This window comes from Siphateles boraxobius, unplaced genomic scaffold, assembly GCF_051911475.1.
Source record: "Siphateles boraxobius isolate OS27281-9 unplaced genomic scaffold, OSU_SipBor_1 50, whole genome shotgun sequence".
NCBI lineage: Eukaryota > Metazoa > Chordata > Actinopteri > Cypriniformes > Leuciscidae > Siphateles > Siphateles boraxobius.
Window position 1 is genome coordinate 2,405,058 of NW_027509142.1, and position 18,312 is coordinate 2,423,369.

General features: G+C 39.3%; 1 protein-coding gene and 1 long non-coding RNA gene across 2 annotated transcripts in view; one reads left to right on the plus strand and one right to left on the minus strand.

The window, feature by feature from the left end:
- Positions 1–1,766, plus strand: part of LOC143712749 (uncharacterized) — a 94,256-nt gene extending 92,490 nt beyond the window's left edge. The window contains exon 3 of the long non-coding RNA XR_013195064.1: positions 1,618–1,766. This is a non-coding gene — a long non-coding RNA (uncharacterized LOC143712749). The remainder of the gene's footprint in view (positions 1–1,617) is intronic.
- The window catches only part of lgr6 (leucine-rich repeat containing G protein-coupled receptor 6), a 103,746-nt gene extending 92,074 nt beyond the window's left edge, over positions 1–11,672 (minus strand). Inside the window, exon 1 of the mRNA XM_077204736.1 lies at positions 11,188–11,672. Within this exon, the coding sequence (XP_077060851.1) occupies positions 11,188–11,381 (194 nt within the window). The 5' untranslated portion in view covers positions 11,382–11,672. The remainder of the gene's footprint in view (positions 1–11,187) is intronic.
- Between the last annotated feature and the right edge of the window lie 6,640 nt (positions 11,673–18,312).

The window sequence follows — 18,312 nt, forward strand, 5'->3', positions numbered from 1 at the left end:
GACAGAAAGACATGAGCTTCTTACTCCCTTTGTGGAAGATAGAGCCACTAATATCTGAGAGTAAAGGCATGAGTCAATCAAGTGGATGAGGAGTAGAGTAAAAAAAAATATGTGGAAGGACAGACAGACCCCTGATCTGTGGCTGTGTTTCACCGTTTGCACATGACATTAAAATATATCCATGAGATTGCAAATCAGGACCGATGTGTGGATTCACATTCTGACAAAAACTGTCACAGAGAACAGTATGATTTAAAACTGCTATCTGAGATGAGGCTACTAGCCACACAATTTATAGTTTTCTATAACTTAGCATCATTTTATGACGTTCAGCTCAATCAGGCCTCAAATGTCTCAGAACATGCTGGTCCACATCATAACTTTCTGAGAAGACTTGAAACTGATATGTTGCAGGTATTTTCACACAGCAAAATTCATTCTAATCCATTTAGTCTCTAGAATAGGGCCCTTGAGTCCACTGTCCTGTAGGGCCTAGGTCCAACCCAGATCAAACTCACCTACCTGTTGTTGTCTAGTAGTCCTAAAGACCCTGATTAGCTTGTTCAGGTGTGTTTGGTTTGGGTTGAAGCTAAATTCTTCAGGACGGTGGACCTCCAAGTTTAGAGTTGTCCACCCCTGCTCTAGATTCTCACTGGGAATGTCAATGTCACTGTTTGAGATATATCTTCTTAAACAAATTTTTTTGAATGTTTGTAAATGCACGTGACCTTTTTTCTGATCTTTTACACGTAGAGAGAGGGAGAACACGGTGGAGAGGGGGACTGAAAGCCGAATTCAAGCCACATTAATGCCATGGCTAGATAGGTGTGCTATAGGGACACAATCAGCATCTTTACATCCCTTTTTTTTAGACACTCTATGTAATCAATAATATCAAAATTTTCATGGATTTCTATCCTGGACTTTAGAATATCTCAAGCCTAATTCTTCAAATGTATGTTCATAACTTTTAAAGTCATGTTTCAGATATAGTCTATAACTTATTTCAGTCTACATATGACTTTTGTGCTGCAAATAGAGGTTAGTAAATCAAACGTTTTCATTTTTACAATGCATTCAACATGTTCCACTCACCATTCATCTGGAATGCCTGATAAATCATTACAAGGCCGAATCTGTAGTTTTGTTCAGTCTTTTACCAACAAAAAATCTTTATTTTGACTCACAAGTTTACACTAAACCACCCTGACCAGCTTCTGGGAGAGAGACAGAGAGGTGGAGGTCGAATCTAAAGGAATCATGATGCCGACATACACGTAAAAGCCAATCTATAATACAGTCTTGGGTACTTCAACATTACTACTTGTAAAATTGTTTAAAAAAAGTGATTGCATCTCATTTAAACAATAATATGCAAACTAAACAATTACTCCCTTTTTATGTAGTAAAATAATCAATCAACCGCGTTAACACCAAAGGAGGCAAAACATCCAACATCTCTCTACATGTTAAGACTATTTGCCACCTCCTGAAAACTTCACTCTCTAATCAAGTATCAAAGAGAACGTCTTTCAAAAACTTTTCAAAGCAGAAGTGCGCTATTTAATGTGTTGCCTAGAGAGATGATTATTGCAATAAATTTCGTGTTGTCCCCAGTGGCGAGCAGCTGAGGCAGCTGCAGGTCGGGTGGAGGAAACGCCCTCTCTGTCTATCCTCTTCACTGGCTGGAGTTCACCCTGTCCCTGGAGCTCCCAGTCCAGACCGCAACCTCCAAGAAAGATGCACAAGATGGTTTGCTGGTCTTTGCAAGACATTGACATGCTGCTTACAGATAAAGATTGTTCAAAGTTTTTTTCCATTGACATTTGCTTTTGTTTCCCTGCTGTGCATGAGCTGGGAAACCTAATCTGCATGTCAAAGCCAATGGAAGACATTGAAATATAAATTTCAGATGGTGACCTCAACATCAGCTCTTATTCTTTTCATTAATTTTCATCAGATATGCTGGGAATGCTTTTGCTTTTCTTAAATCTCAAAGCAGAATAACTGTCCACATTCAAAGTGGCAAATCATCTGTAATGCCTCTTCGCCTATACCTTTGATGTTCGCCAGCATTTTGGCAAGTGAGAACATGCAGTTGTTTTTGTCATGAAGGATTGTACCTGCACAGACCACAAGGTTATTGGCTGGAATAGAGTTTCTTATTGGCATTATTGGAAAATGATCGCATTCATTTATCAGCTTTACTGGTTAGTCAGTTTGTAGATGCTACCTTCAACCAGATAGTACACTAGCACTCAATCTTGTTTAACTTTTCGGCACAAATCCAAGCAGGCCTCTTCCATTCATCTGGGTAGGAATTCTGAGCTGTAATTTTAAGTTTATTACAAAATAATGACTTTGATTTCAATTATGTTTTTCTAGTTACTCTTAAAATGCAATCTATGTTTTCTTTGGCACAACCCAACGTAGCATCAAACAAAGTTGTGATTTTCAAAGATCTTATTTACAAGGTTGCTGATGTGTAGATTTTTCATAGTTAAGGACGCCACCTGCATTTCGACACTTGCCTGTGAGGTATGAGTGTAGTTGGCTAGTTTGGGCTCTAATAGATTTGTTTGGACTGTAGCAGTGCTTCTTTCAGAGAAGTGATGCCACTCCTGCACGTCATTCACACCTCACAGCTCCCTTTTTAAGCATGGATTCGGCCATCTTTTACTGCTCGACACAATGCCCTGAATAAAACTAGATCGTCCTTTAGAAATGTCCTAACGCTCCAAAAAGCACTAAAAAAAGTGTCATTCCAACTTGCATTTTTGTCTCATTACAAAATGTTTCCACATACTGCGCAAATCTTTCTCCGATATTGAGAGGTAAGCAGGTCACGTGATTCCCCTTTCCTAGTTTAGTGAGGAAACCTTCTCATATAAGCCTGATACATAGATAGTAACCAGGATTCAGCCAGTAATCTTTTCTGATGCAAGGCACAGCCCTAAATAGTTCAGATAAGGAAACATCTCAGTTTAAAATTCCTGATTTGAGCCTGCCTCTGTCTGGCTATAGAGATCCTTCCTGGTCCACGTATTGCAATCTGGGATGAGTTGTATATTCTCAATGCAGCAAATGTAAGCAAACTCATTAAAAAAGCATTAGGGGGGATATGTAAGCTGTAAGCTGTATGCATGTAAAGTAATCTATTTGGAAAGTCAGAAGGTTTCATTTGCCCCTTCATTTGAGTAGACAGCTTCTCCCATATGTGGATCCCAAGCATCTCTGGATGGGAAGTTTCTCCTTTATGGTTAAGATCATGAATCTGAAATCTAAACTTCTGTATAAACCATTTCCACTTAATGATCAGTATTCTGGGTCTCTTCTTTCCCAGCCTTTGTCCTCCCTTAAGGTTTCCAGTGGTGTTGAGGGGGTGAGAACATGTCACCTCAAAAGCAAAGTTTATAGCTTCTGTCAGATCCAAAGAGCCGATGGTGAAATGTTGCTAAGGACTTAACCACAGGTTAAGAGACCCCCACACAGACCCCTATAGAGGTCTACGATGGATTGTCAAGTTTGCCCAGGGGCTGATTTATGAACCTTTACCACTGAAAAGGACAGAATCCACACTTAACCACTCATTCGATAGTTATTACCTCAACAGAACCCACAGGGGGGGAAAAAATATTTTTTCATAGTTCAGGAGAATTCTCACTTAGGTTCACTTAAGAATCAACTTTTTCACAGGTATTCTTCTTAAAGTACCCCTAGAGACAAATGAGGCCATTGTTTAAAGTCACATGAAACAGTAAAATTAGAATGTTTGAGTATATTGAAATGTCGTACTTATGGCAAAATACCAAAATATCCCATCATATTTGTGAATAGTTTGAAACTCTTCTGAAATTTTGTGTGCATGCATACATTGCAGAAAAAAAAAAATAAAAATAAAAATTGAAGTTTAAAACTAGGAGAATCCTTTTATTTCATTTCTTCTTTTCTACAGAAAAAAAAGAGAAGGAGAAATGCCACGTCTTAAATTTAAATATGGATCATTTAAAGTTCCAGAAGGGAAGTTAGTCTCCAACATTGTTGATAGTACAATCTATGATATATACAGTAGTTGATGATGTGAACAAGGTCTACATCTCTGCAATCCTACACAATATTTTTGGGGGTCCCACAAGGAGTTTGTTCTTCATGCTTGGTTATTCAATGCGCTAAATATAAGAATTCGGGTCTTCTCCTCCAGCTCTGGATCTATTTAAAGATGTTCTGGAGATGAGGCAGTCTGCGGTAGGTCCACTGGGTTTATTTATCCTGCATGGGCTCTGACTATTTTCGGGCTGACTTCACAGGGCACTAATTGCTCTCGTTTCACTGTTAGGTAACGGGAAGAGAAGGAAATGAACAATCACTCCCATGTTTGTTTGAGGGTGAAGTTGAGTCTGTGACTCCGCATGTGTACTAGCTTGTACACAAATGGATTCGTTTGTTAATGACAAGACATTCTACGTGGAGAAAAAAAAATGCAGCCTGTTTTTTGTTTATTTGTTTTTCTTTCCATTCAGCCTTTCTATCCGGAATTTGAATTGAGGAACTGAGGAATGTATGAAAGAATGTGTTGTTTTTCCTCCATGACTTGCTTAAATGCACTTTAAATGACCATTATCTAGTGAAGTTTAAAAATTTAAGACATTGAAAAAAAGTTTGTTGTCATGTTTAATTAATGTGATTTGGTTTGGCAAGTAGGGTCATAACACTCTCAGGTGTAAACATACCTCTGTCTCTCTTACAGCCTGGAGGGTATGTTGTACACCCTGACCCCTCTCACTCACTCACTACATTGCACATCAGTGTGGTAGATTCCTAAGTCTGTTTGAATTGTCCAATGCTCTGAAAAGATCAGACTCCCTCCCTATTGCCTTGCCCATGACCTGTCCTGACACACAAAGCAGGTAAACAGGCCACTGGGGTACCGTGAGTTGAGATCTACGGTCAGAGTCTAAGCCTTCTTCCCGCTTCTACCAGACATAATACATTACTTTCACCTGTGTCTTGCTTCGGTCATGAACCCATACCGAAATTTCACCCCAGCAAACACGTATGTCTCTGTAAACTGGACTTCGTCAGCTGGAGTTTTTTATTAAAACTCACCATTCCAGATACCCCGTTGACATTTGGAGCCTCATTTGAAGAAAGTTTTTTATTCTCTTTCTCTGAGGAACAGTCTGCGAGTACGCCAAATTTGTCCATGTGTTTCATATATTTGTTAACTTTCGAGTATTTCTTATTGGAGACTATGGGTTTTGGCAATGGACTGTTGATTGGGGTTTTACATACAGCAATATAAATCCACCGGAGCACCTCAGCTGTGATGTTATTCCTCAGCACTTTGCTCTACGCGTGCCTTGCTGCGTTGCTTTGGAGCGGTACCGTAAGCATCAAAGCTGTGAGTGATTGTCTGTGCAGTTTGTCTACTAGCACCCCCTGAGGGATCAGCCTGAAAACTTACCACATTATAAAGCTCAAAGTGTTCACCACTGCCAGGATGAAAAGACCATTATCGCCCTGTTTCATTGTAGAGCTTAGGTGGTTAAACTGAGAGAACATTAGAGCCCTTGGAGCAGTTTAATGATGCAAGCTGCCAGAGTTGAACTTGCTCAGATTAAAAAGTGCATAAACAACCCTTAAGGTCTGAGGCACGATCTTGAAAAGGCCTTCTTCTAAACTCTGTGCTCACTTTTCACTAATATTTTTACCAGTTTTATTGACAGCACAGAGAAGGGACAGGACATGATGCAACAAAGTGTCTTGAAAGAGATCGGAAAATAACAGTATAGGCTATGTGAGCCCTATCCTTACTTATCTTCTCAATATGAGCACCATGTAGTAACTACTAGGTCATGGCTCCAAAAGTCTCCCACTTTGCTTCCTTTAAATTCTCTACTGCCCTGTCCCAACCAACCAACCAACCAACCAAATAAATGAATAAATGGATAAATAATGAATGAATGAATGAATGAATGAATTTCCATAATTTTCCTCATTGAATACCAATATTTATTTATAAACACATACAATTATGGAAGTAAAATGGGTTCCGAACAGCATTTTATGTCGAATGATCTAAACTCACATGTGTTTCATGGTTGTGTGACATAATTGATAGATGTATATTAAATTTGTTCCAGCTGTATGTAATATCTGACATCATGATTTAGGTGTTAACTCTTCCTGTATGACCCTTAACATATAAATCACTGGTCAAAAGGTCTGCAAATAGATTTATGGCCCTAAAATCAGATAACACAACACACTTCAGAGCTTGAAGGCATCTTTTACACACTCACTCTGTTCTTGTTTCTGACTAAAAGGTTTCAAGGCCAAAGCACTGGAAGTTGAGGTGGGCCAGTAAGCGAAAACATGTCTGTAGCCCTCAGCTCGAACTTAATATTAATTTGTGTTTGTGTATAAAATTGCCCTGAGAGAGCTGAAAATATATGGCCCTTTGCTGCTGGGAATGGGTTGACAGCTTTGAGGTTTGAGCTGGTTGTATGATGATGTTTTAGCTGGTTGATGCTTGTACTCATCTTCTGCTGAGATAACCTGATTTCAGTAGAGTTGACATTTTCAGTGTTTTCTTTGAATGGAAATGTTTTTATCTTTATCTCTAGTTATTAAAACACTGGATTTGCCAAATAATGCCTTGGAGTACAGTTCATTACCCCTACTTTTCAAATTTACATGAACCAACTGTCATAAATAATGTGATTTATAGTTTATAGTATAGTATTAATAATGTGATTTATTAGTTCAAACATTCTGCTTAAAAATATGTCATTAATTATTTGTAAGTATTTTAATCAAAACTAAATATTTAAAAATAAATATACTAATTATTGTTATACTACAGGGCTGTTGAATGGTTGAATCTGATCGGTTGACAAACGTTAAGGTGTGCAATTATTTTCAGGGAAACGCACGGCTAAAGTAGTTCCAGGCAGGTATTGACCGCATAACAGTTCCATATCACTTCGCCAAATGATTTCAGTTATTTCAAAGGTCAGTTATTTCAGTTATTTTTACGGCCGACAACAGCAAAAGAACCAAAACCCACAATGACACTGACCAAGTAAATAAATATAGTAAAAAAAAAAACATTTCTATGTTTTTTGCCACAAAATCAAGTTTTATTATGTAAGGAAAGCATATACTCTCTCTCTCGCTCCCACTCAAACGCACACACATACCGTACGGACACACACTCACACAGAAACGTGTTGTCAGCGCTGCTCTGAAGATTTTATCAGTAAAATATTTTAACAACTTAAAAGCTACATGACATTTCTCACTAGCGAGGTAATAACGGCATTGTTCTTGAAGCAGATAAACTTAGAGTGTCGCTATTAGTTACTGCTGCCGAACACTGTTGAGAGACGTACAGACTCAGGTAATTCACACACACTTGTTAACTCTCACTCTCTCTCTCTCTCTCTCTCTCTCTCTCTCTCTCTCTCTCTCTCTCTCTCTCTCTCTCTCTCTCTCTCTCTCTCTCTCTCTCCCCCTCTCTCTCTCTCTCTCTCTCTCTCTCTGTCCTCTAATAACTGCATTAATAACAGCATTAGTCTGCTATTAATGGCTCAAGCCTCTGTTACAAGGTCTAATATGACGTTTTGGAATTAGCAATGGAGGCTTGGGATTAGATGCGAATGAAATTAGTCCCACATACAAGAGTAATTAGGGATAAAAACCTAAATGTTTGGATTACGACATCTGAACAATGTCTTGAGGTGTGTTAACCATATAGTATTAGTGTAATAATTGACTCCGGTCCATCAAATTATCAGATAATTAGAAAAAATTCAATGGCCCGTCGTCACTGAAAAAAATGGAAACTTTGTAATCATTTACTTAACCTCATAAAACACAAACAAGATATTTTGAAAAATGTTTCAACCATTTTTGTTTATTCAATGAACGTCAATGGGGCCCAATGTTGTTTTACAGAAAAAAAGTAAGTCAAAACGGTTTGAAAAAGACATGTGAGTTAAAAAAAATTAACAATGTAGCTATACACAATACACAACAGGTTCAAAACAGCCTCAGCTAGGTCAAAATGTATGATATTCACAAACTCTCTGCCATGATTGTATATATCAGTGCATTGATCTACTGTGATAATATGCACTCAAAATATATCTGATGTGCTGCATCTTAATGCATCAACACAGTAGGCTTTTTAGACAATTGTACATCAAAAAATATGAACCAATCAACAGTTAGTGTGTGTATGTTTAGGAATGTTCATACAAGTGTTTTTCATGATAATGTACATAACAGCAGTCTCTAACTTTTCTTTGTCTGATGTACCTCAATGTCCACTCCTGTTGAAAACCAACAGAAACAAACACAAACCAGTGCAAAAACAGACTGTCTCTGTGACAGACTTTTTCCGCGCCCCAGGGCACCTGTTGTCCCATATGGGCGATCGCTGCAGAGCGAGACAGGACAGGCATTTAATACTTGCAAAACGTCCAGCGCTGCTGCCTGCTTTCTCAGGAGCGCGTTCACACAGCTCTTACTTGTGATTTTCTTTTCGCTCTATGAACTGTTTTATATCAATTTAATGTTAAGCGAGACCTGCCATGTATAAAATGATGGCGAGTATCTGATTGTTATGTGCAAAGAAAAATAAGCAATACAAGCATACAGTAAAATTAAATTAACCTAGTGAGTACAAGAAGCAATGAAATGATAACATTGCTCATTGCATGTCATTTTCTTAACAAGATAGTTTATGAAGGTTTGATTGTCTGGCTATTGTATAATATCTCAGATCCACTGGATGAAAATAAAATAAATCAAAAATCGAATGTGAAATCTCAAGCTCAAACGGGGCAGCTGGGATGACATATTGAAGATTTAAGTACTGGTTGCTAGGCAACTATATATCCTATTTTTTTTTTTTTAAAAATGCAACAAATTGGCCACAGACCCTTCATGCATTTATATTTTGGCGAGTTTTCAGAAAAGGGATTAAAAGTTAAAGCTGTTCAAATTGAAATCATAATGACAGGCCAGTGCAAAAGATATCAGGCCGGAAAGCAGTTGCATTTTCTAAAGCAAACACTTTTTCTTGGTTTGTCTAAAAGTTTGACATGAAAAAAGACGATAGATGAATGAGCACTTTCAGTAAACGGCGTCAGAATAACAGAGCTTTCTTGCAGAACGGTCCCCGTCGTACTTAAACACACACTTTGACATCTCAACAATGACACGCACATCAAAGCTCAGTCAATATTTACATCAATCTCCTCTCCTCCGGTGACGAAAGAAAGAATTGCATTTGAAAGACTTCTGCTGGTCTGATCTACACAGACTCATAATGAAACTAAAGTCTTTATGAAAATTTGTATGAAATACCTCAATCTGACCAATAAAATTTCCACGATATTCAATGAACACAAAGATTCGCTAGTGAGATTGTATAAAAAAATTGTTAGTTCATGATCATTATATTTATAAGATTAGCACACAAATTATCTGCAGTGTTTAATACAAGTAGGAAATGGACATCAAATATCAAATATGAAAATGAAGTCATGCGATGTATTGCACAACGCAATAAAATTCCCTACAACTTTGGCAGGATTAAAAGAGATACAATCCCATGCACTTGCAAATGTCTAGAGACACCGCTCAAGACGTTTCAATATGTTTGAAAGGTTGCGGTACATGTGTTTGCAATCCAATTCCCAACCATTAGCTATGCTTCCTCCAAAGCCTGAAACACAACTCTCTCCAGTTATTGATTCACGTGAGCTGCACAACGTTTTATGAGTGAACATTTGAGTCCTCCTTTGCGTCATCATTCACAATCAGGGGACATATGGCATGCCTTAGCGATTAGCATGGACTTAAACCCAACAGGCTTCCAGCTGACATGGAGAAACCCAATACTGTATGGAGCGCCCCACTGCATCACTCTCCACACACGTTCCCATCAGATACCGCTGCACTGAGAACTGTCACAGGACACATGGGAAACGAGCATTGCTTTTCCCGTTTGGTAACGAATTGCACGCTCTATGCGGTTCCGCTCGTGCTGAAAGTGTCCCGTTTGGGGCAAAATAGCTTTGCTAATGTGAGCGGAGTTTGTATTAACCCTCTGATTGAAGGTGCACGTCAGCACCAATCACTCAAGACGGATCACATGTATGTCATACGTCCTTAACTGGTGGGTCGCGATCCAGAAATTGGTTGCAGGTCACAGGGAAAAAACAAAAACAGTGCTTCAACATATATTTCAATAATATACCACATCTAATCACATAATAATAAAGATAGCATAAATAAATTAAATTATAATGATTATATAGGAAGCACTTTATTTTACAGTCCTGTTCCCCATGTACATACTATGTACCTATTAGAACTATGTACAGCTGTACAGTATGTTCTTATTTATTCCTGTAGCCTCTTGGCCAGGTCATGTTTGTAAATGAGAAGTGGTTCTCAAACAGTTTACCTGGATAAATAAAGGTTAAATAAATAAAATAAATAAAAATAAATAAAAAAGAACTGGGTAATAACTAGGTAATAACCCTGAACCTACCCCTAAACCTAACCTTAACCCATGTAGTAACCTTATATTACCCAGTACTTTCTTAGGTAAGTACATGTCAAGGTGCAACCATTATTTAATGGTTTATCTAAACGGTTTATTATTTATAAAATAGAAGTCATGTTGTTTTTTGTCATGCCTTCACTTTAACCATGGAATTTAAGTGCACATTCATCTGTCACTTAGAAGAAGCAGCCAAATCAGATGTCAGGCATGAGCTTATCCTCGTAAACCATGAACAAAACTACTTAAGATAAAATAAAACATTCTACAGACATTAAATGCAGGTGCACTTAGAATAAGCATAAATGGAAGACCAAAATGTGACTCTTGTTGATCTGTATGATCAATGATCTCTTGTTGACTTCTTATGACCAATAATATTGGTACTGTGTTGGGTTTCCACTTGATGTCCTGACGCAAAACCAGCTGTCAGAGTCTGTTATTAACATTAAGCCTTTCATATCTCCTAAACCCGGCATCAAACAATAATCTGACAGTTTCCTTTTGAAGATATTTAAAGTAATCAAACCAAAGAGCTTTCAAGATCTATTCGCAACACCTCACTGTCTCAGCAAAAGCAGGTGAAGGAAGAGGGAGGGTGTACTCACAGATAAGATGTCAAAGGACTCAGATCAGTTGGCACACTGGATAGTCCCTGTTCGGAGCAGTCCACGAGCAGTAGGATGCCATCCTCCTCACACTGGCACGCAGACGGGCACTGCTTAACAGGCACCGCGGCACCCGGCGCCCCGTGAGAATGGGCACACGAGACGGCATGCAGGATCAGTAACACCACCAACATGACAATGACTCCAACTTTTGTCTTTCTGTGGATGGGCTGTATGTCTGTCTGTCTCTCTGCAGTCTCACTCAGCTGTAGCTCTATTTGTCTGTGTGTATGTGTCTGTCCTCTCTCAGCTCTCTGAAAAGTTAACCTAAGCCTCGTTTCTGTAGATTTATTCTGTCACTTCAAACTCCCATGGGTGAATGAGTCAGTCGGGGCTTACGCAGGTCTTCTCTCTCTCTCTCTCGTCTCATCTCACTTAGGAGACATTCACCTATTGTAGTGGAAGCTTGCAGCCCTCCTCTGATTGGCTGGAGCTTTTGAAGGGCGGAGCCGTCCGGCACAGCACTCCTCCTACTTTCTCTAGCGTGCTCTTTCTGCCTCGGGCAGCTGGAGTGGATGGTTGGAAGAAAGCAGGGGAGCCGATCTCTGAGAGGGGGAGAACTGACGGACAGAACGGAGGTCTCAATTTCACTATGCCTTCTCATCACACCTTTAGATGTAGCACAATCCTTCCCTCATAATCACTTTTCTACAGCTGCTGAAATCCAGAGTTGCTCTAGATCCTGCAGCGTAAATTTAACCTTTCGTCAAACACTGACCACTTCTCCTGCTGTTGCTCCTCGTATAAATCACAAGGAGCAACACTCTTGGAGCAACACTTACATGGTATTTTATAACCCGAACAACAATAATTGAGTTAAGCTGCAGGCTCCCCTCAGCCAAACAAACTACAGATTTACTACTCCACTGTCTCAGCTTGTACAGCGGGGTGTCTTTTCACCGCAAGAGGCATTAATATCCTATACAGAGCGAGAGACATTTGCATTGCTTGCTTGGTGGGTCTCACTTTAACTAGTGGAAGGAACGATGATAAATAGTGCTGTTTATTCAATTGGAAAAGTGGACAATGGAATTTTCCAGATCGCTAGGTGATAAATACTATCTGTTTAGGTCTCGAAGGATCATGGGAACTCCTGATCGATTGTCATCAAGGGTCCTAGGAGTGGCAACAGCTCAATTTTACCTAAACATCTCAGAAAAACACTAGAAAGATGTACCACAACATACACGTTTCCAGGAAATGTCCAGGATATTTCCAGAAGCTGTGTAAGGCTTCCTTCAAGATGTGACTCTAAACATCTGCAAAACTCCTTAAGTACTGTCACTGTGGCCGTATTATCATGCACATGATGTTTTATGTTGTGAATTGTTTGTAATATTTATGTAATTTGGATCATCTTCTACAATGCTAAGTTGGCATTGGTTTCTGGAAAAGTTCCCAGTAGAAATCTTGCTTAGTAGAGCCCAAAGCACTGTCCTCTCTTGTTGTGCTTCATTCTATTATTTTTTTAGCTTGTTTTTGTTATGTCCATGGGGGGTCTCGATTGTTAGCGTGACACATTTTCTTTTTGTGAAACTCTGGCCAGTTTCAGAGAATCAAATAACATTAGTTTGAGTGCTTCAGTTGTTTTACATTAATCTTAGTCATCACATCTGTTTCAAAATCTTTCTTTCTAAGAGTCTATGCATTTTATGCTTTCAGCTTTACAGTCCAGCATGAGGATCTCCAGCGCTGCTCATTCATCTGTTTTAGAGTCATTCACAATGGGCTCAAATAAATTCCACTAATTCATTAAAATTCCTCAGCTGAACCCATTTTCTGTGGAGCCTTTGTTACATGCCCTCAAAAAAAGAAAGAACTGTAGTCACTGATGCACATTATGTCTGTATTATATACACACACACATACACACCAGCAAAACTCTCACACACCAAAACACCTTCAAGAGCCCAATTCTCATGCAAACATTCATTGCAGTAATTGCTTTGCCTGAGGACAGCCTCAATATAGATCCACAATCATGCAATACTCCCCTCTCTCTCGGTTTAATTTATGTCAGTTCAGTTGCCAGTCTTGTCATGCAAGAAGTGATGAAATGTAAGAGATGCTGAATAAAAAAATACTGGTAGCACTTTATTTTACAGTCCTATTCCCTATTTACATACTATGTAATTACAATTACTGGGTAATAACTAGGTAATAACTCTAAACCTACCCCTAAACCTAACCTTAAACCATGTAACCTTTTATTATCCAGTATTTTCTTAGGTAAGTACACTGCAAGTGCACGTACTGTAAAATAAAGTGCAATCGAAATATAAAATAAATAAAACATGATGATTGCCTGTACCCTAAGGAAAGTTTAATCGCTCATGCTCTGTAGTTCAGAAGACGTAACATAGCTTTTGTTTCTGGTTTTCTCTCTAACATTTCTTAATATCAATAAAAATAGTAATGAATGAGCTGTATAATTTATGTGAGGTCAAATAATTTGGCCATGGAGGACACAGATGAGAAATGTGCAAGTTTAGATATTGAAAAAAAAGGGGTTAATTGATAAGCAAACTGTATTTTGTGTGAGATTACTGAAATCACTTTGGAAACTTTAGATTTGATGAATGTGAGATTATAAAGGTCTTTTTCGCAAGTTTTAAATTCCCCCTGAAGTCAATAATTGTATCCCTTAAAATATATATTTGATATTTGATTTATTTTTATTTTGATATTTGATCACCAAAATTACATATTTGAATGTTTTTTCCTTGAAAAAGTTTCTTCATGCCTTAAAATAGGTTGAATGTAACTCTACACCCTTGCCTCATTTAGTATACATGTTTCTATGATTATGCAAATTCGCCCCGCCTCCACTCACTCACACCAGCTCAGAGATGCACTTGTTGACAATCACACGTTGACCTGATTGGTTACAAGGTAGTTTGTGACCTTAGAAACACCAGCAATTTCAAACCGTGTTTTTGAAACTGTCTTTGATTCACTGCAGTTTTGAGGAGAAAATACTCAATGGTGTTGACTTATGAATTTGCACATGGTTTGTCATAAAGCATATTAAAAACACCACATAGACATATTATTATTAAAAGCTTGATTTTCAACACAGGGGGACTTTAAGTATATGTCTTCATTTATTTAATCTCATTGCTCTCTAGAAGAAACAATTGAAATATTAAAGATCTCATTTTTTATTTGAGCAATATCTGTAAAAATCCAAGTTTAATTTTTCACTGCAAAAATAATTGTATTAATCTTTATTTTGTTTTGTTTTTTTACTAAAAATATCTAAACATCCTTTAGACAATATGCATAAAATGGCACAATATATTTATACTTGCATAAATATCTTTCTTATGAAATTGTATTTTAAAATTATATTAAAATGATCATTTATATATGTTATTTTTTTCTTAACGATAGCATAAACTGTGCAAAATGTTGTAACATTTATGCAAAAAAAAAAAAAATGTTTTCTAAAAACAAGTTTTTATTTAGGCCTATGCATTTTACTTGTCAAGTAAATGTTGGAAAACCGGATATTTTTACTTACTAAAAAAAACATACTAAGAAAATATTTTTTTGCTGTGATGCAAGACTGAGGCTTGTGTTTTTTTTTTCCGTACAGCATGAATGAAATCTGCTAAACAGTAAAACAGAAAGAACAAGCGATCCTGAAAAGCTCAGACGCTGAAAAGCAGGGATTTGTGAACAATGTGGCGGCAGTAAAGGAGAAGTTGAAAGTTAGACGTGCTGTCACCAAACACAGCTCTGCAAACAATTCCCACCTCTGGGCACCTGCTCGCTGAGTCGGAGGCCAAAACAGGGTTGGGTTACCTATATGGCTGGAGATACAGGGACCGCTGGAAGATTTGCCCCATTCCCTGCCCCTGAAGATCAAAGGCCTACACTCCCCTCTCAATCTCATATCCACCCACACACACTCTATCCAAGCATCGGCAATCTTTTAAGGCACAAAAGGGAAGCAGTTACCTGGCTCTCACCTGTCTGAATCTGCCACAGGTTATTCGAGCCCCGTCAAGCACGGAAGTCCATTCAGTGGCTGCCTGATGAGAGGGAGAAACTGGAGACCTGGTTCTACCCACTTACAGAGGCTGGGAACAGACAATTACGGGTGAACGCAGTCATATCTGGCTGCTATGACCACCTGCTCGGTTCACTTGAGGGAACGTCTCAGAATTAAAGCACTCGGCTAGCAAAAAAACTCTCAATACTTCTAAGCCTTGACCTTGTTGTGCAACATTCTGGTTAAAATGCTGCAATATCGATCAAACTGTTACAATATATCATTTTAAAGTATAAAAGGGCTTTTAATGGGCTTCCTTCCCAGATTGAAAATGCTCCCTGTTCCTGAACAATATTTTCCAATAGTGTCTGCCATTCCTTTGCTACGGAGTTCAGAGTGTTCTTTGTGATATTGCAAAGGTGTTGTGGGTGGTTGCTAGGGGGTTTCTAAAGAGTTCTGAGATGTTGCCAGGTCATTCCTGGGAGCTAGATGATAACCAGAAACTGGATAAAGCCTATATCAAAGGAAAACAGCCTAAACGGTTCATGGCAGTAATTATTTGAATTTAGTTTTTTTTACTTATACAAAATGTTTCAATTGCATATAAGAAATATCTTCACGAGCAAAGTGCTGTATTTTGTTCCGAATAGCAACAGCACGAATGTGAGTGTGATGCATTTATACAACCGTTTTAACAGTTAAAAGCAGGGTAGGCAATTTGTTCCAGAAACATTTTTGGTTATGCAGGTTGAAAGTCTCTTCACATCCCGATAGCAATAACTAAGTTAAGTGGTCTAAATGTATATATATATATATATATAACTATATATTTATTACATGGCTTGGTTGAATTCTAATGTAGAATGCGGTCTGTTATGTCTTCATAGGATCAAGTATAACACACCGTTGCCATGGAAAACAGAGCGTTGCCATGGATTCTAACCGTAGAGACGGAACGGAATATTTTCTTTAGCGGAAGCAATACAATCATTTTTAAATCAATAACCTCCTTTTTAAATCAATATTTTGTGTCAAATTATTGATTTATTTGGTAGGTAGCCATGCAATAAGCGGGATAATGTAGAGCCAGGCGGTTGTTATTGTTACGATGCGGCAAGGACGAAGCAGAGAGTGAATCCAATCACAAGCACTTTAATAATCCAACAAACAAGTAATCCAGGGTAAACTCAGAACAAGGTACTAAATACACAGAACAAGGAACTAGGAACATCACAACATCAAACAACGACCGACAAACACCAACTGAAGAACATGGGTATAAATACACAGGCAAACAAGCTAAACAAGATAACGAGGGGGCGTGGCTAATCAGAAACACATGGGGAGCCATAATCAACAAAACGGGGAACAGCTGAACATGAAAAGACAGGGAAACACATGACAGACAAGAACATGGAACAAAACCCACTCTGTGCCATCTTGTCCGTAGACACTGGCTCGGAGGAAGTGATGTGAAGCGTCTCTGGCTCGGCAGAAGTGACGTGAAGCGTCTCTGGCTCGGCAGAAGTGACGTGAAGCGTCTCTGGTTCGGCAGAAGTGACGTGAACCATCTCTGGCTCGGCAGAAGTGACGTGAAGCGTCTCTGGCTCGGCATGAAGCTCACACATGTCGTGGTGAAGCTCTAGCTGGACATGGCTGACGTGAAGCTCTGGCTGGACGTGGCTGACGTGAAGCTCTGGCTGGACGTGGCTGACGTTAAGCTCTGGCTGGACGTGGCTGACGTGAAGCTCTGGCTGGACATGGCTGACGTGAAGCTCTGGCTGGACATGGCTGATGTGAAGCTCTGGCTGAACGTGGCTGACGTGAAGCTCTGGCTGGACGTGGCTGACGTTAAGCTCTGGCTGGACGTGGCTGACGTGAAGCTCTGGCTGGACATGGCTGACGTGAAGCTCTGGCTGGACGCGTCTGACCTGAAGCTCTGGATGGATGTGGCTGACGTGAAGCTCTGGCTGGACGTGGCTGACGTGAAGCTCTGGATGGACGGTCTCTGGGATGAAGCTTTCTTCACAAACGGAAAGTGTCTCTCTCCAGTTCAGACCGGATAAATCGGGGAGCTCCCTCGGATTGACCTCCTTAGCCCCCAGCCGGTAACATAATTTGATCGCCTCGTCCCCCAGGGAGCAGGAGGCAGCAAGTGAAGCAAATCCCCAGGTGTACCTGAACAAATCTTGGCAATCCAGGGCCAAGGCCGCGATCTGTCCAGCGAACTCCCGGCTCATGCTGGGGAGATCAGACGAGATCCGTGCTGCTGGATTCATTTGTGGTCGGTCGTACTGTTACCATGCGGCAAGGACGAAGCAGAGAGTGAATCCAATCGCAAGCACTTTAATAATCCAACAAACAAGTAATCCAGGGTAAACTCAGAACAAGGTACTCAGTACACAGAACAAGGAACTAGGAACATCACAACATCAAACAAGGACCGACAAACAGTGAATACATAGTGAATACAACCCCTTCAGGCTGATTCAAGACCCCGGCGCTAAATCAGCCTGTTGGGGTCAACCGCCTCTCTCTACATTATCCCTTACATATATACACACCATAAAATGCTTGTCCAATCATTGCATTCGGTCCGAATGTCTTTTCAGCCTGTCAACTTATGTATTTCTATACCTCCGCACACTTTCTCGCGCCGACATCACATGTCATTAGTGCGTTTCATCAGCTGCCTTTTACAGTTCCTGCTGAACCTAAACTATGAGCTTATGCTGTTTTCATGCCATAACTACTGTAATTAGGAAGAGATGGAAACCCATGAGGTTATACTTGGATTGGTTTGTGACTCGAATTTATGCGTTTTCAAGGCAACACACAACACCGAAATGAATCTGCAGTATTTTAGGACAGTATTTTATCTCTCTGTTACGCTACTTGATGGTGGTAGCTGGTATTTCTTAACATTTTAATTCATTATCATAATCATAAACACACTTGTTTGTCGAGCAAATAGTTTTACTGTTTACTGCAGTTTTTCTTTTTCCTATAGCACCTAATGAATCTAGGAATCTATGAATCTAGGCACCTAGGAAATAGCTTACTTCCGC